Genomic DNA, 25,105 nt, shown 5'->3' with positions numbered 1-25,105 from the left:
ATGATGATTATTTATTACAATAAATAATTAGGTAATTAAAATAGGGAAGACGTGGGTAACGGTAGATCTTACAAGGCTCCTAAGAAAGCTCAAAAGATCGTATTTCTCAACATATTTGAGTAAAATTACTAAATAAAAGAATTGTAGAACAGGAAATGTTAGAAAGGTTCGTTTCTATATAAGCTTAACTTCTCTCAAGTTTTGAGATTCACTCAAAAATTCTATAAATGACGTCACCTATATCCTTTTTAATGGATAAGATTGATTTACATTTATCCAGTAAAAAATAGTTTTGAAAATTAAGGGTAAAAAAGGAATGCCAAGGGCACGCGGTGTTCCCAAGCGGTCCCCCATCCAAGTACTAACCGCGCCCGATGCTGCTTGACTTCGGTGATCGGACGAGAACCGGTATGTTCAGCATGGTATGGCCCTTGACGAAAGCAGAAGCTTTGAAGACGAAAGACTTTCAAACATTTTACGAAGAATTTTGCAAAATATCTTGGCTTTTTCTTGATCAAAAATTAAAGAAAATTTCTAATAAGGGAATCTCTGGTGAGAGAATAAAGTGGAAAAACTCAGAAAAGATCCTATCCAAATTCAAAAGCCACCCTCTAATCTTTTTTATTATAGAAAAGTACATAAACTCCTTTTGCTTGAATGCTTTTTTGTGTTAATTTCACGCTTTTATGACCTTTGAAGAATTTTGGTAAAAATAAGTCTTTAAATAAATTAATAAAATGATCAAGAGCTGCGAAAAGCTATAATTTTAAAAGCTCAATTTGGTCCTCAATTAAAAGGCGACAACCACGTAGCTTTTTATTTGTGAAAATAAAATTAATGAGATATTACACAATTTTAATGATTTTTTTGCTGTCCTTTAAAAATCATTTAAAAAAGATTTTCTTGTGTAATTTTCTGTGTTTTAATTTTATTTATTTATTTTTTCTTTACCAATTTCACTCCATTCTCCCCTATTTCGTAGGATGTAATAAATATTTTAATAGGTAATGTTAATTAAAAAAAATCAAATAAAAGTAAAAGAAAATAAAACTCGAAAAAAACGGAAAAATTTGAATGGAAAATCCTACAATTTATACCCCTGAAAATTATGCAGAACCTCCCATTCAAAAATCCACATATTCCATCTCTTCCAACGTTTATTTTTAATTTTAATCTTTACATTAATATTCATTATTTTTAATCCACTTACCCACTTAAAAAAAAAGGTATTAAAAAACTTTTTAGAATCATTCTTCATAATTAATTATTTTTTCAGTTTATCCAAATCCCCAAGAAGCCAAGAGGAACTGAAATGAAAGAAGAAGAAACATATATAGCTTTAGTAGGAGACTGTCGCAATCTCTTCAAGTCGATAAGAGATTAACATCAAGTGGTGGTTTTTGAAACATTATGAGAACTTTATTATCATCCGAAAATGAAATATTGAATTTTCTTATCATTTGGACATTTTTTTGCAGGTTTTTTTTTGCACAGAAGCAGAAGAAATGAGAATTTAGGGTAAAAGCGGGATAATTTTACTGGCAAACTTGAGAGAATTTCAGAGGATTTTTCATCTTTTTATCAAGCAGGAGGAAAATCAGAGGTTCAGAAGACACAAAGAAGCTCTTCTGATAACAAAAATTCCACCAGAGCCCCACATGGTACTCCATCACAGCACACACACCAAAACATGGGGGCCCCTTAGGTGTGGATGTATGCGTGCGCCTCAAATAGCATGATGTTGAGCACGGTGTGCCGATTGACTTTCTGCCTCTGCAAGACCATCCACACCGTCCAGTTTAACTTCAGCAGCCAATTCCGTCGCAAGTCTCCGCGCATCTCCGCGTCTTTAACTTTTTTTTTTCTTTGGTCTCATCTTTTCTCCTTTCGCAAAAGCCTCACATTTTTCCTGGTATTTGTGCACAGCATTCGCGAAGAAGTCACGCGAGAAAACGGAGAAAAAGACGTTGAAGAGCGGGTTTTATAAATAAAATCCAACTTCTCGCACCAATACAAATTTCCGCCAACATTTAAAGAAGAAAAAAACTCTCAAAAGTGCAAAGGACGCGATTAAAAGACGCAGGGAAATTAATTTTAAACATTAAGAAAATCAACCTGAATCACGTGCAGTTAAAGAAGAAAATTTAAAGAGGAAGTTGTGGAACAAAGTTAAAAAATTTCCTCGTACAATTTACTCTGTGTTGCAGCCGCAAGAAAAACGTTCCGGAAATTATCGTGAAAAAACTCCCTGAAGGTGTAAAAAAAAAACGAAGACTAAAGAGGTGTTAAGAAAAAATTCTCCATGGATGCGAAGATTAAAAATTAAATTGAATTAAGAATTCAGCAGTGAGTGTGCTGTGCAGCCAAAAGGAGGCAAAATTTTATAAGAAAAGAGGTCATTTAACTCTCCTTCGTCACTTCATTGTGCTCTCAACGTCCCAGGTGAGTCATTTCTATCGTAATGTCGTTACATCTTCGACGCCAAACATCCGAAATTTACGCCACAGAGCAAATAACTTCTCAATTATCATTGGCATCAGCTCAGCAGTGCTGATGGAAACATTGAGCAATCACACAAGAAGACTCTCCTCAACTCAACACACTTAGTAATATAATTTAAAGCTGAAAAAATGCATCTCTTTTGAACTTTCGTTGATTGAAGATTTTTTAGAAACTTACGAGACATTTTCTGACCCATTTTCGCGTCTCTGAAGAACACGAAACCGGCTTGAAATGTGATTCGAAATTGGAAAGAGAACTCCAGACGTTGCATCAAGTTTTGCATTCTTCTTTATTCTAAAAGAGATTGTAGTTATTTATGAAAAAAGACTCTTTGTAAATACTTTTAAAATATTTTTTATAATAGGGGAGATTGGGCAAAAATTTGATAAATATAGTCACGAAAGTAATCTTAAAAAATTATAGAAACTAGAGTAAATTAGAATAAGTAAAAGAAATAATCGTTAGGTTTTGAAATGTAATCCGATTTTGATAAATTTTCCTTTAAATCATTAACTTTCCAAGAATGTCAGTTTCATCAAAGTCGGATAAGTGGTTCGATTTTAGCAATTTTAGTTGTTTAATAAATCGGATATCAACCTTGGAAATTTACTATATTGAATAAGTTCACGAGAATAGCTCAAGACAAATAATTTGATATGATTTTTATAATTTTTATATTTCTTTACATTTAAATAAATTTTTACATTTATCAAAACGTCGCTAGATATCACAAAATTGTTTATTCATTATATCTCATTCTACTAAACAAATAAGCAAAAAAATATATTTTCTTCTATTTTTATTCCTTAAGATGCACTAAAAATTTTCAAAAGAATCTAAGATTAATTCCATCTTGGAAATAAGAAATAAATACAAAAAAACTGAAGAATATTTTCGAACGATAGGGCATGGACAGGTTAATAATCATTTCTTCTCTTTCTTAATTTTTTGTAGTAAAAGCTATATTTAATGTTAGAAACTTTATTTAAAAAATATTCTTTAAACGTCTTCTAAATGTTAACTGCCTCAACTCATTCATGTTCCATTTAGCATAAAAAAGACATCACACCATGATGAATTTATCAGAAACCAAAACCCCCGCATTTTATTAAAATTCCTTCGATAAAAAAATGTTATCATGCTTTCGTTCTGAAACATACAAATTTCACTGGAATCCCTTATCAAAAGAATTTAAAATATTGACGTTAGAATTAATGTTTGCAAAACTATTATTGCTAAAAAGTGATTTTAATATAGAATTCAACAATTCCCTTTAATTGCTATTTCGTGTGCAAAAGCTATTGCAATTTATCGGCTTATTGCACAAAGAGAATTCTTCGAAAAAAAAAATTCCGCATAAAAGAACATTTTTTCGGTGTGCAAATAGCAAGAAAAAAAGGGAATATGTGTTTTAGAAAAATATGTGCTGTGTGGAAGTTACATTGTAGAAAAATGCGTGAAAGTTATTAAATCACGAAGCATGATTGAGGCATAAATTGCTGAAAAATTGCAAATTTCGTCAATTTGTGCTGCAGCACAAGTGGAAATTATTCGCATTTTTTGTGTAATATCTCTTTTAATTCCTTCGTTTGGTGTAATGTTATTTTCTTATATTACTCAACAATTTTTTTGATTATTATTTATTAGGCCCCTAGTTTTCGGACTCGCGCGCATAATAATTTGCCATACATAAGAGTGGGGTCAAAAGAAAAACATTGTCTTCTCTGTGTTATTCACCCTTCTTAGGGGTTTTCGTTTTTTTTTTTTTTTTGTAAGACTCATGGCAAATAATTTGCGGATAAATTACACTGAGCAACAAAGTTTTTAGAGAAATGTCCTCTAATTTGGGTGTCTTGTTATGCAATTTATTAAAATTTTTAAAGATTATTAAATTTGATTTCATTTCTTTAATTTTAAATTTAAATACATTGATAAGGATTAATTTTAATTAACTCATTTGTTATTTATAAAGTTCGTTCGTTCGTTTTAATATTTTAGGTTAAGTTAGAAACTTAGGTTAGGATCATTATCGTTAATTAGGTAGTTGAAAGTATTGATTAATAAACTTGGAAAATTAAGAAAATTGGTCTTGTTAGAATACTCGTCCTTGCTACAGAATAAAATCAATTAATAAATGAAAACATTTCCAATCTTTTCAGTTCTAATCTACAAAAACTAATATCGTCAAATAAATTTTAAAAGACAGATTTTCTGAAACATTTACAGATTTAAAATGATTCTAGTTAAAATTAGATACTGGCTTACTGTCTTAAGGTTTTATTCTAAGGCTTATTCTAACCTAGAAAAAAGAAGATTGTGGAAAATTGAGGCTTAAAAGCTCGCCTGTTGTATTTACTTTTAGCTGGCTTTAACTATGTGCTGTAACCATTCTAACCTACAAAAATTCTAAATTTATAAAACGCTATTAAAATTAAATTAAATCTATTTGCAAAGCCAAACTATTCTTAAATCTTTTGAGCATTTTTTTGATTAAAATAAAAAAAATCCAACGATCTATTCTTTCTGCTAACTTTAAGGCATTAACATTAGATAGTCATTCAATTCACAAATCCCCAAAGTTTGCTGCACAGTGTAATTCGCATAATTTTTTTTTCGAGTTTTCTGTCGCACACGCGCTTCCCTAACTGATCTTTCCAGGTGGGCATGGAGGGAAGAAAGCTCTATACGTAGCACGCAAAATAATGTAACTGAAAACCTTGAACAAGGTGCAAGTGTGGCATGAAAAATGACTCGCGCCACAAGACGGTCAAATTTCACAATTTCCGCAGGGGCAAAGAAATTTTTCTCATGGCGGGAATTTTGTAAGGAAAAAAAATTAACGAGATTCTTGAGTGTGTGTAGCGTGCATTTTACACCACGATAAACATTTCTTCATTTTGTAAACAAGAAGTTTCTTTCATTGCCATGTCAATGGTTTGAATTGTGGGTAAATGATTAAATTGTGGATGAAATATTTAATTGGGCAGATTAATTAATTGCATAAATTGTGTCAGATATGGGGGATATGATAAACGTTTGTGCAGGGAAATTTTATGAGATTATTCCCCATATTTGCGTTGCCTTTTAATTTATTTTTTTGCCTCTCTCTTGATTTGGTATCGCCCAGGAAAGAGGAGAAAATTGAACATCCAAATGGGGGGAGGAGATATTATTTGATTGAATGTTGAGTCATCATTTAGTCACAATTTGTATTGATTTCCTCAATCCCCCCAGACATCAGAATATTATTATAAATCACTTCGTGGTGAACAAGGCTGGGTGTATGAAGACAGATTAGTCACTGTGCGCGACTCAAGAAATGTGCGAGGGTCAGAAATTTCTTATTGTGAGACATTCAAATAAATAAAATATTTTACAGCCATTCCTTGTGGCTCCTCATCGAGCCAACATGACGTGATCTGCAAACATTGTTTTTTATATGCAAATCCCGCAAATCCTCCAACCAATTTGAGTTTGAAGCCAATTCTATTATTTTACATGCGTGCTGGGAGCGTAGCTAAAACAAATTTGAGAACATTCAATGAAGTTGAGAGAAAATTTCACATTCAACATCCCACAGATGGACAATTTGGACATGATTCATTTTATTTCTTTTAGCTCTGTTAGCTACTTTCTTGGCTTTTTTTGTCGTTAAGCTCATGCTAAGTATTAAAGAACTTTTTCAAATGAGTTTGTTTAGAATTACACAGTAGATAGCGCCACTATTGCTTGGAGACCTCTAGCGGAAATTTAACTTTTTCAACTGTTGCTTTTTTAAATTAGTTTTAAATATTAGAAGAAATGCGTTGTATAAAGTAAATCAATAGAATTAAAAAAAAACTACACAGAATTCTCCCAAAGAAATGATCCAAGCTATGATCCTAACTTAAAATTGAATAGAAATATCACTTTTTAAAACCCAAACACTTGAATGAAACCCCTCCTAATAAAGCCTCTATATATAGTATCTCAAGAGTTTGGGGCATAAATCACCAAGTCTTATCACTTCTTCTTACGTGGGATTACATCACAACAATGGTCAGATAATCTCTCAGGTGATCTAACATTAAAAAAAAAAACATCAAGTGGGTGCGAACCCCATATGCTTGAATACGTTGAGAAATCCATCTGGAATTGGTTCGTTTGCGCGTGGTGCGAAAAGTTGGCAGGAAGACGATTAGTTTTGGGAGACGCAGCGATGTCGCCAGAAATAGCAACACCCATCCACCCATCAGGAAGTTCATGCACCCAATAAACTAAACTCTCTGAACTTGAGTCGCAAGCGCGACTAACACATGCGAGACTTAAAATAAATTCATGTGCCGCACTTGCTTTACAAAATATTCTAAATTGTCATTTTATAGCTCTAAAACTCTGTTCTGCAGAAGAAAACTTTCTTGCAAACAAATTAAATTCTCATTGTGAGCCCAGAATTGATTTTTGTTTCTTTTCTCCCAAAAATTTTTATTTCGGTATTGGTTGGTAAAAAACAATTAAATTACGCATATTGCCAACAAATGGCTTTCTCCGTTGAGTTTTCTTTCAATAAAATGTGTCTTCTTCAATTTTAATAATCACATTTCTCTTTTTTTTCTCTCTTAATGGTCTTAATGTCACTTTAATCATTGAGATGGAAATTATTGTTGTTTTTTGGGGGGACTTGGAAATGAAAGAATGAGAGTATTTCTCTGGATCATTAACATTTCCATCAAAAACTCATGTCATTTTGGATCATTCACAAATTAATTGGTTGCCCCCTCATCATATTCGGCACACCAGTGAGACGCATCTTCAAAACACCTTCAAAAGTCTAACGAAATTTTATAAATAAAACCCCATTTCTCACTTTTTTCTACGTGGAATAATTTCGTGGTTAATCGCTGAAATCGTTATGTTTGTTTTTAATTGATTTTTAAAATTTTTATTTGTAGAAATTAAATTGGGATGTTTTAATCGGTAGAATAGTTTCGATCGTTTCACAACTTAAATTGTTGTATCAATTGGGTCTATGGAAATCGGGAGATAATTAGAAAATTCATTCACGATAAAGGAGTCTATTCACAATTGATCTTTTTTATAGTCAAGTTTTAAAAAAAAATTATATTTAAGAAAATCCACACAGATTTTTTTACTCTGTAATCAAATGAAAATAATGTTAAAAAATATACTTTTTAAAAAATACAAAAGCCATACGCCCATTGTATCTGATCTTTAATATGCAAAATGCATATGCGTCAGTGCTTCAATCCATAATCTATACTTGATTTTCCATCAAAGATCACTGAACGAAGCACTGAAGCATGTTTTATGTAATGCATATAACATTTGAATCAAAAATTTAATTAATGATTATTTGAAAAACGAGAAATCACCAATAAAAGCACAGATGCTTATGCTTCACATCACCTAGTAAAATGTATTTAATACGTTAATATTTCAATCGGATATCTTTACCTGAAAATCATTGATCTAGGCTATGACGCATATGTTTTATGCATATAAAGAGATATTGAGTTACCATGGGGGCGTGATTATTAAATTTCTATAACTAATCTTTTCAGAGATCTAATCAATTAAAGATAATATGCCTGTTTAGTTTTTTTTTCTTTAATATTTCCGCAAGATTTTGGTGATCTAACATCAATCTTTGAATTAAATCATTCAACAAGCATAAATGAATAGACTCCTTTAAATTCCAACAAAGGAAAAGAAAATTACAAAATTATCAAATCAATTTTAAAATAAAACTAACAAGCTTTCAGCCCGACCAGAGTATAAAAATATAGAAGGCAAAACATCTGATAATGCTGCTCTGAAAGTTTTTTTTTTCAGTGTCCCCATAAAAAACACATTTGTGGAAAGCAATGTCTCTGTGAGCAATAAATGAATTGTCTTTTCAATTTGAACACACATTATATACTCGATTAAACACTTACATGGCAATTTTTTTCGCCACCAACTTTATCGGAAATATTGATAATTTTCAGTCTTGCTGGGAGTGCTTTCAAAACCTCCATAAGAAGGCAAAGTTTAGTGAGTTTGTAGCCTCAAAGCGGTTCGCAATTGGATTTTTCTCAATTAATTTCTCTGCGACGTTGTGATTTTCCGCCGTAGTTTTATTTCTCAAAAATCGAAAAGTGAAAATCTGTTTTGAAAATTCATCACCTTAAATACCCTCAACAATGGATAGGTAATAATATCATCTGTTCAAATCTCAAAAGCAAAAAAATTTAATCAACATTTCGAGGGGACTTTTCTCAAGTGTCTACCTGTGAATGATTTATCGTAGAAAAAAGTCGGGCAAAAGAAAAATTCGCAGATGGAAACACCAGACAAGGAAATTCAAAGGCAGTGTCCACACAAATTGCTTATTTACTTCACAAAATCTTTGATAAAGACACACAGGGAACAAATTTGATAATTTTGATTCCATTTCAAAAAAAAAATTATGAACTTTTTGAGAAATTTTCTTCAAGTGGTCACCTGAATTTACTGGAAGAGGGGCAATAATACAAGAAAAAAATTCACCGAGTCACTGAATTGAGAAGCAAGTGGACAAAAATACAAACAATCATTGCATAAGAGTGAAAAATGATAATTTTTCCAGCAAGAAATGATTTTTTTGTGTGGATTGCGTAAAGAAAATTCCAAGTTGTGAACATTTTTCCATCAGTGCAGAAGTTGATAGAGTAAAACGAAAATGTTTTACTCTCTATGCTTCCTCATTTAGTCATAATTTCCTCAACAATATTCCCCATCTGAATCTATTCTCTTGCACAAATTTAACAGTTTAGTGATCATTGCACAGTCAAAACACGTCGCATTTCTCCCGTTTTTTTCTCTTCATGTGTAAAATACCTACAATGTTGAACATAACTCATAAGTGGGTGGAATAGAAATAATTTTTTAGTGGTACAATATGAGAAAATTGTGCTGAATGAAATTTGGTGGCTCAGAATAAGCAACAAGAATTGTACGAAGATTTCTTTAAAAAAAACTATTTCCCTAAACGGATTAATTCGTTTAAAATTGCTTAATTTTGTTCCTTTGACAGTCGATTGAAAATTCCGAAATTTTCGCTAAATTCCAAATTTGATCAATCTTTCATCCATATTTGACCCAATTTTGATCGAATAATTAACAAGATTAATTTTCTAGTTTTCTATTCCATTAATTTGTATATTTGATTGATTTTTGATCAATTTTTTGCCAAGCTCAATTTTCTAATTATCTATTTGATTCAAAATATAGCATATTTGATAAATGTTTGATCTATATTTGATCAAATGATTAACAAGCTTGATTATCCAGTCGTCTAACCCTTTAGATTTGTTTGATTTGTTCATTAATGAATTAAGTAAAATGAAAAAATTTTAAAATAATTTCTTTTATGCATTATTAATCAGCTTACCGACGATATTGATTCTCAATAATAGCGCAATTATTGCTCAAATCTAGAGTCATTGGATTGAACCTATTTAATTTGATTAAATTCCTATTCTTCCTATATTTTCTAACTTGTCCTTTAACTTTAATAAAAATTGTAAAGGGCACCTAAACCCTTTTACAAACCAGACTTTTTTAGATTCTTCTCTTATTATTTTTTTTTTAATAAAATTCTGATTGAATAGAATTCTTTTTTTTTTAAATTAATAAATCTAAATCTTTTAAAATCAAAATGAAATTGAGTATTCAAATAAACGTCTTGAAGCAATCTTTAAGAAAAAAAAGGAAATGTATGAAATATCCGAGGCAGTACTTAACTTTTCAAAGAATTAATAGACAACAAATCTTTTTTTCCATTTCACACAGCAGTCACCTCAATTCCCTTTAATATTTTTTTGTTATAAAATAATTAGCATAAAAATCATCAGTATAGACTTGAGAAAACTTTCTTAACTTCTTTAAAAATAAATTCTTAAATTATCGGCCTCTTTAAATGTAAGATAGGCTCCTCATCGCTAATCCCAAAAAATCCTCATTTTGTGTGGAAGAAAAATTTGGGGAAAATTGATTAAAAGATGAACTTCTGTCGTCGATAAATCAAGACAAACAGGACGTTAGAATTGCAATTTTTCCACCGAGTTGAGACACTTTTTGTTGGGAAATTATAACAAATCTATTTTTGTGTGATTCATCTTCTCAATACAAAGAGGCGCGGAAATCACGAAGAGTCTGCGAAAGTAGAGCAAGAGTGCAGTGATTTTGTACACAAAAAAATCACTGCTGAGAAATCATCAAAGAAGTGAGGGCCTCCCAAAATTTGTATATTCATCGTTACGCACACGATAAAAAAGCAATAAGCAATTTATTAAAAGCTTCTTCATTGAGAAAAAAAGTAAAATCAAACGTTGCGAGAGGAGTGGAAGAAAGAAAGGAAAATATTTTATTGATCTTCATTGTTTTTCCTTCATCTCTTTCTTGTGCAGAACATCCTACGCCTACCCAACAATGGAGAGAGGTCTCCATGATCGTGATATCGTTGGTCTACAGGATTTTGTCTTATTGGAAGATTACCAAAGTGAAGATGCCTTCTTGGATAACCTGAAGAAGCGCTTTCAGGAAAATCTTATTTATGTAAGGCTTGAGTTTTTTTTCCCTTCTCTATTGATTTATAAGTATTGAATTTCACTTGGCTATTTCCATTTTTTCTTCTTCTTGAACAGACATACATAGGGACGGTATTAATTTCCGTTAATCCTTACAAGGAGTTACCAATTTACTCCGAAGAGGATATCGCTGAGTACAGGAAGAAACATTTCTTCGAGGCACCACCGCATATGTAAGTAGAATCTTTTAATTAATTTTATATTTCAAATCTTTTTAAATTCAGGAATTGATTCAATAGAAAATCTTTATTCTTTTCTTGCTATTCGAGTTTCAAAGATTTTCAGTATTCTCGGAAAAAAGAAACAAAATATTTATAAGGTCTAAAAATTTGGTACTTTTAAGATTTTTAGCAAAGACACATTTTGCTTTCCAAAAAAATGGTTTTTTATTTGTTTTTGTTTTTTCATTTGTGATATTTAAAGAATTTTTTAACATTTTTTTTTATTTAGCGGAGGTTTTAAGAATATTTATGTTGGAATTAATTCCGAACAAATATTTTTAATGACTAAGAGCAACTTTTATAAAATGTTGCAATCAAAAAATAATCTTTTGTTGTTCCAACGATGCCAATTTTAGTCAAGACTAGTAGAACCATTAAAGATTTCTTGTGAATTTTGAGATTTCATTTGAGTTCTAAATTATTCTGCACCAGATTAAATAAAGAAATCATAGGACTAAATCCTAAGTATAAAAATGAACAATTTAGAAAGTTTTAAGAAAGAATTGAAAATTTGTTATTTTGCAGAATGCAGTCTTGGCTAAATTGTTTTTAAAGTACTAATTTTTTAGACCTTTCAAATCTTACAATTCCTTCAAACAGAATACCAAAAAACCATACAAATCATAAAGTTTTATTCATCATACTGTAAAAAAGAAAAGGTTTCCACAAAACTTATTCCAAAATCTAACATTAAAAAATAGATTCAGCAAAAACTTCCTTTTCTCTTTCAATAGAAATTTCTTATGTACACCATATGCCTCTAAATTTTCCCCCTTGCCATGTAACTTTCTTATTATTCTATCCACGAAAATAAATCTGAAAAATTACCTGTGCTATAGTATACACCTTTCTTGAGAGAATTCACAAACATTAAGAATTCACTGAACAAATTGAGATGAGTTATTATAAAGCCTTATGTGGGATGATGAATTTCATGTGAATCTCATTCATTAATGAAGTTTACATCGTTTTTTTTTCGGAAGATGATCTCTTTGCACAAACAACTACGAAAAGGAAGAAGAACAAGAGATTTTGAAGGAAGTAAATGGCAATTTCTCATGCATTTTTCATGTGTGTGCCATGTAATTGATGGACTTGTGAAAAATATTCAAAACAAAATAGAGATATCAATGGTGATTTCTCACCTACTTTTGTGAAGATTGAAATGAGAAATTATTGCATTTTTTTTCGTATAAAAGAGCAACTTAAAACGAGCTCTATAAGTGACTGAAGAGCTTTAGTGCTGAATTTTTAATTAGTTCCCATTTATAATTTTTTTTTCAAAAACTTTCTCAGAGGCACGAGGATTGATTTTTAATTATTTCTTTTGATTCCTTGTGCTTTTACTTTGAGCTGGAAATCAATAAAATTTGCGTAAATGGAATGGAGTCACACAACCACGCGAAATTTTTTTTGTGCCATGGTGCGGGTGTTGATAAAGCAACATTTTATCTTATCACAGATAGAATTAGAGGTTTCCAATATATTGTGGCAAACGATATCACCGCACAATAAAACATCCCCGCATAGTCGCGGAAAAAGTGGAATTTTATCGCAAAAAAAAAACGAAACAAGAATTTATATTACTTAAAGAAATATTTACAGCACAATTTCTTCTTTCTTTTACCCACCTTCCTCCAACTTGCATCATCACCTTTTTTTGGGCACACAAAAAACGAAAGATTTTTGTTGTTTTTTTTTTTGCTTTTTCTCTGCGTCTTTGTGGTGAGACTCCAAATGGATTTTCAATGATGTGTCATGAATTTATTTGAAGGCCCATTAGCAAGTTATGAGATGTGCTAAAAAGAATTCTCTCTCTCTTTTTCCTTCATTGCAGCTTTGCAATTAGTGACAATGCCTACAGATCACTCACGGGTGAAAATAGAGCTCAGTGCATTTTAATTTCAGGTAAGTTTCTTCATATTTTAATGTTCAAATTAATTTTGATGCATTTTTGTGTGTGTGACGAAAGTTGCCGAAAATAGCAACTCAAAGTCACGCACAGTGTGTGTAATTTATGATGCGCATTCTCCGTGCACTAAGAACTTCATTAAGAACACAAAAACAAACCCCAGCTTAGCGATAAAATAATTCAAATGAAAACCAACCGCCTCATATCATAAAAATTAATGAGAAAAACAGTTTGAAATTAAATTCAATGGCAATGAATAAGTTGACACGTTCAAGCACAATTTAAAAAATTTATTCCATAATTCCACAATTAAAAACATTTTCATTCTTATTGTTTCATTCTTCGGTAGAAGATAGAAAGAAAATATTTTATTTTACGAGAGAATTTAGAAAATTTCATTAATTAATTGATAAAATTGCAAAATAAAATTAAAAGGTATTTCATACAAAAGAGAAGACCAACCAAATGGTAAAGTTTACCTAATTGATCAGGCTAAAACTTGGTGGGTAAACGTTTTGGAGATCCCACTTAAAAATAAATTGTGGTTGTAAATAATTGTTTCGACCGATTGGCCAACCGTTCAATAATCTAAATATTGTCTTTAAACGTCTCTAGAACACACCAACTGTGAGAGCATTCATTAACCCTTTCGCATTTTTTGGGTCAAACATAGACCCAAACGTGAAATATTTTATTTTCTTGAAATTCAATTAATTTAATAATTTTTTTATAAATAGGAATGAGATTAATTTACGTAAATGAGGCCAAAAAAGAGACGTTCTGATGGAAAAATGTTTTTTGAGAGCATTCAGAACTAACCATTTAACCTTTTCATGTCCACGTGAAACATAGAAATATTGAAACATGGCACTCTTTTTATCACGATATTTATTCTATGGAAGCTCTCAGAGAGCATTTCTCTAGCAAAACGTCTTCTTTGGCCTATTCTGCGTGAATTTAATACATCGCGTAGCACATAAAAAAAATAGAAACATTTTATATTTTCAAAACTATATTTCTGTTAACCCCTTCGCGTCCAACGTGGAATATAAAAACATTAAAACATGCGTTCTTTTATTACGATATTTATTATAAGAATGTTTTTAGAGGATAATTCTTAGGAAAAACGTCTTCTTTAGCATTTCTATATGAATTTCAAGTATTTTCTAACTAGTAAAAACAATTAAATTCATAAAGACTTAGGAAAATAAAAAGCTTCACGTTATGATCCAAAAAACGCGAAAGGGTTAATGAATGATCTCAAAGGATATATCATTCTCGTCTTCCTTGCTAACTTCTATACGTAAACTTAATGTCTATCTTCATCTAAGAAAAATATTTTAAAAAAAAATTAATTCTGAAAAATATTACATTGCGAGTAGTTTAAATTTTTAGAAAACTAAAACATTAAAAATGAAACTTTTTTCTATCTACTTTCTCATATTTTCATGATCGTGACAATATTTTAGTCATAAAAATTATTTTTCGTGATGCAAGTGTTGTATTCTTGTCAGGAAATTTCTTTTCTGGCGAATTTAGTCTAAGTAACAAGAAGTACTTCAGTTTAATTTTCTCGTCTGATTGAAGCAGAAGAGCAATATTTTAGCCGGGAAGATAAAAAAAGTTATTTAAAGTGCAAAAGAGAAAATAAATAAAAAGGATAACTGATAGAGAAGGATTAAAGGATTAAACAAACAAGGATTGTGTGGCTATAAAAGCACGAAAAGATGGAAATGAAGATGAAATTGTCATTTCTTATGATCCTTCCGTATTTTTCAATTGCTGGCAATATCCTTGTACTTATCCCCATTCCATCTAGAAGTCATATTGTGTGGATAAATTCCTTAACTGATGTTCTAGCTGAAAGGGGGCAAAACATTACGTTCTTATCGTGTGATATTTATGGGAAAAAAATGCCAAATATTCATCATCTTGAATTAGACGTGGCAAAAAGAGTGTATGACGAAGAATTTGGAAAAATTGATGCATTTAAATTGGGACAAGAATTTCCAATTTCTCAATTCATTAATATAACAAAAAATGTTCACATGGCCTGTACCCAATCCACTGGATATCAACAACTCCTGGAGTATCCTGATGATTTTAAGGTTATTTAATGTCCTTTTAGTTCATTATTTTTATGACAATAAATTCCATTTCTTTTTTTTTCAGTTTGACTTAATTATCTATGAATATTCTGAAAAAACATTTTTATTGCAATTTGCTGAAAAGTTTGGTAATCCCCCAATTATTGGTGCCACATGTGTAGCTACACCATTCACAATTACCTTCTTACCGGGCAATTTAATTTCGCCATCATTTGTGGAATTTAGAATAGAAAGGAATAGTATGAGATTGACGACATTTTGGGGAAGATTTGTGAATTATTTAATAGTATTTTCACTTGAAATCTTAAGTCAATACAATGCTGTATCGTTTGCCAGAGGAGAATTATTCCCAAATAAAACGCATCCTTTTGAATTTGAAAAAAAAGTCAAACTCATCCTTATAAACAAACACCCTGCCTCGGATGAAATTGCACCACTTTGGCCACATGTAATTCCAGTTGGAGGACTTCATATTCAACCCCCTAAAGATCTACCAAAAGATCTTCTTAAAGATATTTTAGATTCCGCTAAAGATGGAGTGATCCTTTTCTCTTTGGGATCCGTTGTACAAAGTTCAAAGATGGCACAAGATCATTTAACGGAAATTGTGGAAGCTTTTCGTGCTCTACCGCAGTATACGTTCCTCTGGAAGTACGAGAAGAGCTCATTGCACGTTGAAATACCTTCAAATGTAATAATTCGCAAATGGCTGCCACAGAATGATATCCTGGCACATCCGAATTTGAAACTTTTCATCACCCACGCTGGAATTCTCAGTACACACGAAACAATTTGGCATGGTGTCCCTGCTCTAGGGCTTCCAGTCTTTTTGGATCAATTTAGCAATATAGAACATTGCGTGAAGTCAGGATTTGCCGAGGAAGAAGACATAACGAAGATCGAACGGAATTCCTTCAGGAAACTCATCGTCAAGATGATGAATGACCCAAAATACAAGGAGAACGCAATGATTTATTCTCAACTCTTCAGGGATCAGATAGACAATCCTCTTGATCGAGCTGTTTGGTGGACAGAGTTTGTGATGCGCCATCCCAATATGACCTTCATGAGCCCTCCTTATGCAGATGTTAGCCCATTCATCAGGCACTCATGGGATGTTCTAGCTTTCCTCTATTTACTCTTTCTTATTACTTTGTACATAACTTTTAAAATTATTTCATTCTTCGTAAGAAAATGTATTCATAAATATCTATGTAGCCATAATAGAAAGCCCAAAAAGGAATAAAAATCTCATACTTTTATAAAAAGAAATTGTGTTGGATTTGCTATGAAACGCGTAGGGAAGACGAGGGCTATTTATCAGGTATTCTAGAAGACAAAAAAATTTAGAAAATTTCCTGCCCTACAAAGTCTCAGACTACTCTTCTCTAACTTGTTGGGAAATATGAGTTCTCGAGCTTTTCCTGTACCCTTTCCACTTTTGATTTTTTTTCTTTTTAAAATCATCGGGTAATTAAAGTCACCGGTGGGGTGAATTAAGTTATTGGATTTTTCAGTCACTTGTAATGTTTTTCAACCTGAGATATTAAGTGCAGTTCTTAGCTAAACTTCTCACCTGTAATTCCTTTATAAGGAATTTCAAATTTATTACCACTAAAACGGAAAATTTTGCAATTTCTCAACCATATTCGGCAATAAAAATGGCCAGGAAATTAGGGCATGATTTTTGAGATTAAGGACACGGTAGAATTTTATTTATTATTTCTTAATCCTTAAAAATACTGATCAGATAATCACGAAATTACAACTAATTCTTTAGGATAAGGGGGACTTTTCATCATAAATATTTGACACTTTTCCATTTTAATAACTTGGGAGAAATTGACATTTGAAAATTTTTCACTGACTTTATTAGCCCCGATCTTCCCTTTAATTTTGAACTCTTCACTTAAGAAAAGAAAACTGTGCGCAGAGAACCCCCCAGTAATGTCTTCATATTCTTCCAATATTCTTCGTTATCTCTCCAATTCACCCCCCAACAATATTGCCTTTTATCATCCAAACTGATCACAAATGGTACGAAATTATGTAACATTGAACACTTGAGAAAAAAAATATAGGTATTCATCACATATTTACGATCCCACACCCAATTTTGATAGCGAGAGTGGAAAAAATACAATTTAAAGCAAAATGGATGCAATTCATCAGCCACGAACTGTGCGCGGGCTCAACAAAAAAGCAACAACACCCTGAAGGTGGATTTTTTATGTGCTTTTTCTTCGCGAATCTTTTTATTTTTTCACTCTCGCCAAGATGGCAAAATTACAGAATAATGATCTTAAGGCATTCTTTTTTTTTGCCCGCTCTCTCTCTCTGTATCTTCAACCATTTCAATCAGAATTAACCGTCTTGAGTTCAAGGAAACTCACATCCAACAAGTGGCGATAGAGTTTGAAAAAGAAAAAGAAGAAAAAACCGATAGCATCTCGACGGGCACTCTTTTGTATTGGAAGTAATTAAATTTATTATGCAATTAATCATTAAATCGAACGTGCTTATCACATTCTGTGCAAAACTCTTGAGATATCTCACCCAAAGAGAACATATCTCTCGCACTATGAGGGTCTTTTCTATTTCAGGCCATCAATTGATATCATCTGCCACTCAAATACCGGCTAAATGAGTACGCGCTTTTTTGTTTTCTTCATTCACGCGAATTCGTTGAAAATTGCGTTAATAAGCTTGTAATTTAATGCTTAAGTAATTTTCAGTGTGTTTTTTTATTACATTTGCAATGAGTTTCTCGATCTTACCGACTTTTCGGCGAATGGCGCTAGTGTTTATCAAGAGGGACGCGCTCCTTCTGCATTTCTTGCGACGCCATGTTAGTTTTTCTTCCATTTTAAAGATTTTGAGGTTTATTTTATTTATTTCAAAGGTTTTCTTATTTATTTTTTTTACAAAAACTACAAAGAATTTAATTTCAAAATAAATTTCTTTTGCAAAAATTCCAGGTGAAAGTGGTTCAGGAAAGACAGAAGCCTCAAAGAAGGTTCTCCAATTTATTGCTGCCGCCTCAGGACATGTGGCCACAGTTGACAGTGTCCGTGATAAATTGCTCCAGAGTAATCCCGTTCTGGAAGCTTTCGGGAATGCCAAGACAAATCGCAATGACAACTCAAGTCGCTTTGGGAAGTACATGGATGTACAATTTAATTTCATGGGAGCTCCCGAGGGGGGAAATATCCTCAATTACCTCCTTGAGAAGTCTCGAGTGATTCACCAGAGTGCCGGTGAGAGGAATTTCCACATCTTCTATCAACTGCTAGCTGGGGCAAATGAGGATCTTTTGCGTGAACTCGAGCTGAAGCGTGATCTTGACACCTACTACTACCTTACAGATGGGGTAAGAAATCAATCTCAATCTCCTGGTTTACAAAGCTCCCAGAATTAAGAGGATTCTTTTTCATTTAATTTGTTCTTTAAGGCTAAGGGTCTTGTAGACAGGATCAAGGATAGTGATAATTTCAATCAAATCCGCCGGGCAATGTCTGTGATGGAGATTTCAGAGGATGAGCAGAGAGATATCCTCAATATTGTTGCAAGTGTGCTGCATTTGGGGAATGTGGGATTCACCGAAGAAGATGGAAAAGCCCTCATTCTCAAACCAAAGTCCGTAGCTGCCATTTGCAAGCTCCTCGGATGCCCGGAAGAGAAGCTAAATCACGCACTGACGCATCGTACCATTGATGCTCAAGGGGATGTCGTAACGAGCCCTCTTAGCCGTGAAATGGCCATTTATGCACGCGATGCCCTTGCCAAGGCAGTGTACGATCGCCTCTTCTCCTGGCTCGTCAGTCGCATCAATGTCTCCCTGAAGACGGGGCAGAGTAGCCGGAAGAACAATGTAATGGGTATCCTCGATATCTATGGCTTTGAGATCTTTAAGAGGAATAGCTTTGAGCAGTTTTGCATTAATTTCTGCAACGAAAAACTCCAACAGCTCTTCATTGAGCTAACCCTCAAGTCCGAACAGGAGGAATACTTCAAGGAGGGCATCGAATGGGAACCCGTTGAGTACTTTGATAATCGCATCATTTGCAACCTCATTGAGGAGAAGTACAAGGGAATTATTGCTCTCATGGATGAGGAATGCCTCCGACCTGGTGATCCCACCGATCTCAGCTTCCTCGCCAAGATGAATCAACAGCTGGGCAATCATCCACACTACCTCTGCCACAATAAAGCCTCCGTGGCTGTGCAGAAAATCATGGGACGCGATGAATTTCGCCTCATTCACTACGCCGGTGATGTGACCTACAACGTCACGGGATTCCTTGATAAGAACAATGACCTCCTCTTCAGGGATCTCAAGGAAGTCATGGCCGAGACAGAAAATAGCATCACAAGGTAAGTCATGGACGGGGAAATACCCGAAAAAAACGCATCGTTATCTTTTATCATGTGCAAATGTAGCACTTGCAATGTGCTACTGATAACACCCACGTTCTTGACATCAAAGTTTAACCATTTTTTGTTGCTTTTTTATCTTAAATTAAATATTGCAACCATGGTGTGCTTTTACACTGCAAATAATTGCCCATTTGTATATGCTTTTCATTTCATTCATTTTCTCAATTCAAGAATAAATATGCAGAGTTTAGCAAATTTCAACATTGAGCATGAAAAATATAGTTTGCAATTGGTTCTGTAGTTTCGGTTTCAGTCGCTTAAGGGGGCGCTGTTATTCCTAAAAGATTTTTTACAAATACAATTGACTCATTTTTTTTTATTGTTTTATTCTTAATACATTCAATATTTTTTTAATTATCATTGAAGAATAGCTTAGTAATAAATTTTTATTAATATTTCATTTTAAAAAAAATCTTATGTGCAAAAAATAACGAAAGGAAAAGCATTCGAAAGAAAGTAAAGTTTGAGTTAAAATTGCCCAATTTTTGACTTTATATTGGAAAAGATTTGACCAATGTTTGATCAAGTTTTGAGCCATTTTTTTCAAAATTCATAAGTAAAATAATTTGACGTATTTTCAAAGGTAAATTTCAAGTGGCTGTATCTCTGATTGTGGTTAACCGATTTTCAAAAATTTATCAGATTTTAAAAGGGAATTAAATTACCTTTCCAACAATACTTTATTTGTCAAAATCGGTACACTAGCGGCCGAGATGCAAGAAGTCAAATTTTGTGAAATTGTGAAAAAAAATACTTGTACTTAGGTTTACAAAAATGGCTGCCAAGAAATAACGGGTTGACCGATTTTGAAAAATTTGCCTGTTTTGGAAAGGTGAGAAATATACCTTTGAAATTTACCTTCAAAAATACGCCATTTTTGCTTGCCAGGAAACTTATTAACGGGTAGTGAAGATAAAATTCGAACAAATTTTGTCTGTTTTTGGGACAAATATTGCACAATATTTAGTAAGCCTATGGATTGATTTATTGTTGATATTGTTGGATGAAAACAAATATTTAAATTAATCAGTTATTGCCCAATATTTGACTAATCCGTTTGGCACGTTAACGTAAACCTAATTCTTTAGTCAATTGGTCAATAAGTTTTGTGATATTTGATTAATCTTTGAAATAATTTATTTGAGCAATAATTGACTCAAGAAAACTTTTTTTGTACTATTTGCTTATTGTTTTAAGAATTTTATTATTGTCTTTGACTCTTTTAATTCACATTAAAAAATGTTCATTTTTACTTTTCTCCTGTTCGTAAGAGATTTAAAGGTCTGGGAAAGTGCTCAAAAAGAGCTCTTATAAACATTTTAGACGTCTCTTAAATTCCTTAAAATGCCAAGAAAACCCTTAAAAATCATTTAACAAAATTCTTTAAAAAACAATGATTTCCTCCAAAACAAAAATAATTTAAATAAATTTCCTCCACATTCACACAGGAAATGCTTCCCAGTTACGGAAATCCAAAGCAAAAAGCGCCCCGATACGGCGGTGACGCAATTCAAGAACAGCCTCAATAACCTCATGGAAATTCTCATGTGCAAAGAACCCTCATACATTCGATGCATAAAGCCAAATGATTTGCAAACATCCGGTCAGTTTGATGATCAAATTGTGTTGCATCAAGTGAAATATTTGGGTCTTATGGAGAATCTTCGGGTACGACGTGCTGGATTTGCGTATAGGCGTCGCTATGAGATGTTCCTGGAGCGCTACAAGTGCCTCAGTAAGGAAACCTGGCCACACTATCGTGGTGCCCCGAAGGATGGTGTTCAAATTCTCGTCCAACAACTCGGCTACAAACCCGATGAGTTTCGCATGGGCAAGACGAAGATCTTCATTCGCTACCCAGCTACGTTGTTTGCCACGGAGGATGCATTCCAGGCACAGAAGCACCACCTGGCTGCAACTATTCAAGCACGCTGGAAGGGTAGGCGTCAGCGAAAGATCTACCTGAAATTGCGTGAAGATACAATTGCCCTGCAGAAGTACATTCGACGCTATTTGGCCATTCAGAAGGCAAAGAGACGCCGTGAAGCAGCTACAACCATTAGGGCCTTCATTAAGGGCTTCATAACACGCAATGATCCACCAAATGAGTACAATTTGTCCTTTATTGCTCACTCCAAGCGACAATGGCTGTTGCGCTTGGCTAAAAACCTCCCAGAGCAGATTCTCCATCACACCTGGCCCACCTATCCAGCTCACTGTGCTGATGCATCGCATCATTTGAAGAAGATGCATCGTCTGCATCTAGCACGCATCTATAGGCTATCCCTTAGCACAGAACGCAAACGACAACTTGAGCTTAAGGTAAAGAAATTTCTTTTCCAACGAGAAAAGCAAAGAAAAAAATAATCAGCTCTGTACTCGAACCGAAGGTTATTCGCATACAAGCTGACTACTCTAACAATTACACCAAAAACATCCTTCGAATTTTGTAAAGACTTCACTAAATCATTGCAGGTTCTCGCGGAAAGTGTGTTCAGGGGACACAAGAAGAACTACACGAGGAGCGTAAAGAATTGGTTTGTGGATGAGCGCATTGGCAAGGAGCACATGACACAGGTGAATAATTTCGTCCACATGAACTTTGGCACAGAGACCCTTCGGTACGTTACTGCTGTAACAAAATACGATCGTCGTGGCTACAAACCCCGCGACAGGATACTCCTTCTCAGCGAAAAGGCCCTCTATGTGCTCGATAGTAAGACCTACAAGCAGAAACATCGGCTGCCACTCGATAAAATTGACTTTGTCATCTCCAATGAGGCAGACAATGTGCTAATAATTCGAATTCCCCCAGAAATGAAGAAGGACAAAGGAGATCTCATTGTCACCGTCCCCGAGATCATTGAATGCTGCATCTGGATTTTGGATGTAACGAAAAAGAGGCAAATCCTCACAATTGTCGACACTGGATCGTGAGTATATTCATTCATTAATTTTCGTTTTATTAGATTCGCATTTTTTTATTGATCATTTTGCACCTGTTCGTGTCAGAAGAGAAGAAAAAATTCGAAATTCATTGACCCAGAAAATCAAATGATTCACGAAGCGCATCTTTAAAAAAAACGAGAAAGAGAGAGAGAAACATCTCAATTGGGTGTTAATAGCTGTGTGAGAATTTTCATTCAAAGCGCGCCGAGCTTTGAACAAATTAAGAATGAATTTAATGTTTTATATTCTATTTGTGGAATTTAACAGAATCAGCAAAAGATGCTTGATTGCTTTTCACATGAAAAAAAACGTTAAATTCCAGTTAAAGTTAATTATAAACACTTTATTCTTAAACTTCTTCAATTATTTGGATAGAAAAGTTAATTCATTTTAGTTCTTGAGGTCTTGGGGTAGATTTTATTGTGTTGTGAAACTTCCAAGTCCTATTGTTTGAAAGTAAAACAACCAAAACAGATATTTAAGCTGCAAAATAAGTTAGTTTCTAGAAATTTAAAAATTTGCAACTGAATGGAATTGGAATAAAAAATTAAATAGGATTCAAAAAAAAATCGAATTCTAAGAAATTAGGCTAAAAAAATGATTAGAATCTACAAAATCTTAAACTTCATATTTTTTTCTAGTCTAGGATTCATAGATTTCTAAATTCTAACCATTTTTCTTGACTAAAATTCAAGAATTTCTAGAATTATTCTTCATTGCACTTTGATACAAATTCAAATAAATTTCTAGAAACTCCTGAACTTTAGACTAGAAAAATTATTGGAATCTAAGGTTAGAAAGGTTAGAATTTAGTTAGTTGTTTGCGTCAAGCTATAGCATCAGGCTAGAAAACAGATCAGATGCTAGACGGGCCTTGACGTTAGAATTTTAAAGATAATTACATTCTAGAAATTTTTAAACCCTAAGCTGAAAAAGAAAAAATTCTAGAAACTCCTAAAAAGGCAGGAATGATTGAATTCTAGAAATTCCAGAAGTTCCTAAACTTTAAACTGAAAGAATTAGAATTTTATGATTTCCTGAACTCCAATCTAGCAAAGAATTAGTTCCTAGGAATTCCTGCAGGTCAAACTAGAAAAATAAATAAATTCTAGAAAATTCCTTCAAACTTCTTCAAAATCCAGACTTTTCAGCCAAAAAATAAAAGATTCCGGCTCTTGGATTCTAGAACTTTAGGCTAGAAAATTAAACACATTCTCAATTCTTTATCTTTACAAAAAGTTCACAAGTTTACAAGAAGTTTTTTATTTAAAATTGAACGCTTTCGAAAAGTTTGTAATTATAAAATGAAAATCTTCTTGATTTTGGAAGATTCTTGATCATCAGACATATTGCTTGAATAAACAAGCTAGTACACGACAGAAATTCCAAGAATTCAAGCCTAAAACCAGAAAGAATCCTAAAGCCGACAACATTATGAGATCCCGAAGTAATTCCTGGCATTTTCATCCTTCCAGAATCATGCACAATTTGATGAGGGGCAAAACGGGGACAATTGAAATTCAACAAGGACCACAACCGAGTATTACCAGAGCCAAGAGTGGAAATCTCCTGGTTGTGAGTATCACGCCCTACTTCCTAAACCTTCCGGATGAAATAATTTCTTCTTATTTGCAGATTGCTGGGCAATAGAGCAAGACAATGTGACGTATGGAGTGATCAAGTGCCATTAAATGGTTTATGGGATTTAGAGGCATTCTCTACAGGAAGCAGAAGATTGTGGGAGGGGATGCCGACGTAAGGGATGCGTTATTGCGAAAAATTATTTGTATAGAAACAAATTGTACTTACATTTTATGAGAAAAAAAAATGCTGGGAATGTCTTCCTCTTTAAAAATAAACACTCTATATCCTCATACGTGTAATTTTATTGAAATGACTTCTGGTTAGGCTTTGTTGTGAGCATCTACGTTATCCGGAACATCCTCTGCATCCACAGTGAACACACTCAACTACTCGGCCTTCTTCTAGTTTAGATTTTGGAACGCGACAGATGCAATTTGTGCCGAAATTCGTATCTCTGGTTTGGATGCATCGTAGGCAGCAGAGGTTCTCATACCCAGACTTCTTCCACTTGGCAATGAGATTCCCATCGGCAATCTTCTCCTTGAGACAATACTCGTACAGTTCACGACTTATAGCCTTTCGACGGTAGAAGAGATCGTAGATGTAGCGTGATTTCTGGTGGTGAATCTTGAAGATTGGCCAGAGGCTCTCATTGATGCGCTTCCCTTCGTGTGGTTCTGTTTCTGCTTCTCGCATTTTCTGCTCCAACTCCTCCAATGTTGGTTCAATCAATTCCCATCCATCCGGTGGTTGTTTTCTACTTCTCCTTATTTTTGGCATTTT

At 33.3% G+C, this 25,105-nt stretch overlaps 4 protein-coding genes and 1 non-coding gene across 7 annotated transcripts in view; 3 read left to right on the top strand and 2 right to left on the bottom strand.

The window, feature by feature from the left end:
* The window catches only part of LOC129795447 (mediator of RNA polymerase II transcription subunit 1), a 1,235,552-nt gene that overhangs the window by 566,275 nt on the left and 644,172 nt on the right, over positions 1-25,105 (top strand). The gene's annotated exons all lie outside the window — the stretch shown is intronic.
* LOC129796705 (5S ribosomal RNA) lies at positions 318-436 on the bottom strand. Its single transcript, XR_008751253.1, has one exon. It is a non-coding gene; the product is annotated as a 5S ribosomal RNA (ribosomal RNA).
* Positions 1,806-24,612, top strand: LOC129795466 (unconventional myosin IC). Of its 3 annotated transcripts, XM_055836761.1 has the most exons (10): positions 8,493-8,692; positions 10,932-11,079; positions 11,169-11,284; positions 13,170-13,240; positions 18,331-18,722; positions 18,804-19,726; positions 21,238-22,111; positions 22,265-22,722; positions 24,214-24,313; positions 24,374-24,612. In XM_055836761.1, the coding sequence occupies exons 1-10, from the start codon at positions 8,685-8,687 to the stop codon at positions 24,386-24,388; spliced, it is 3,105 nt and encodes a 1,034-aa protein (XP_055692736.1). In that variant the 5' UTR covers positions 8,493-8,684; the 3' UTR covers positions 24,389-24,612. The 3 variants fall into 3 exon arrangements, with proteins under 3 accessions (XP_055692735.1, XP_055692736.1, XP_055692734.1); XM_055836760.1 differs by lacking the exon at positions 8,493-8,692 and adding an exon at positions 1,806-2,442 and having other exon boundaries at positions 24,214-24,612; XM_055836759.1 differs by having other exon boundaries at positions 8,518-8,692; positions 24,214-24,612.
* LOC129795558 (UDP-glycosyltransferase UGT5-like) lies at positions 13,253-16,624 on the top strand. The gene is made up of 2 exons (XM_055836950.1): positions 13,253-15,352; positions 15,417-16,624. The coding sequence occupies exons 1-2, from the start codon at positions 14,972-14,974 to the stop codon at positions 16,596-16,598; spliced, it is 1,563 nt and encodes a 520-aa protein (XP_055692925.1). The 5' UTR covers positions 13,253-14,971; the 3' UTR covers positions 16,599-16,624.
* On the bottom strand, positions 24,607-25,102 carry LOC129795738 (protein BUD31 homolog). Its single transcript, XM_055837217.1, has one exon. It carries the CDS (start codon positions 25,100-25,102, stop codon positions 24,668-24,670), a length of 435 nt encoding a protein of 144 aa, XP_055693192.1. The 3' UTR covers positions 24,607-24,667.

This window comes from Lutzomyia longipalpis, chromosome 4 (genome assembly GCF_024334085.1).
Source record: "Lutzomyia longipalpis isolate SR_M1_2022 chromosome 4, ASM2433408v1".
Lineage (NCBI taxonomy): Eukaryota > Metazoa > Arthropoda > Insecta > Diptera > Psychodidae > Lutzomyia > Lutzomyia longipalpis.
This window is presented reverse-complemented; position numbering and strand designations above follow the sequence as displayed.

What these genes read in the sequence shown, in the direction of transcription:
- LOC129795466 (XM_055836759.1), top strand. An exon ending in TTCGAGGCACCACCGCATAT is followed by an intron (nt 11,285 to 13,169) that starts GTAAGTAGAATC and finishes CCTTCATTGCAG; the next exon opens with CTTTGCAATTAGTGACAATG. An exon ending in ACAGAAAATAGCATCACAAG is followed by an intron (nt 19,727 to 21,237) that starts GTAAGTCATGGA and finishes ACATTCACACAG; the next exon opens with GAAATGCTTCCCAGTTACGG.
- LOC129795558 (XM_055836950.1), top strand. Translation starts at nt 14,972, where the DNA reads ATGGAAATGAAGATGAAATTGTCATTTCTTATGATCCTTCCGTATTTT. An exon ending in AGTATCCTGATGATTTTAAG is followed by an intron (nt 15,353 to 15,416) that starts GTTATTTAATGT and finishes TTTTTTTTTCAG; the next exon opens with TTTGACTTAATTATCTATGA.
- LOC129795738 (XM_055837217.1), bottom strand. Translation starts at nt 25,102, where the DNA reads ATGCCAAAAATAAGGAGAAGTAGAAAACAACCACCGGATGGATGGGAA.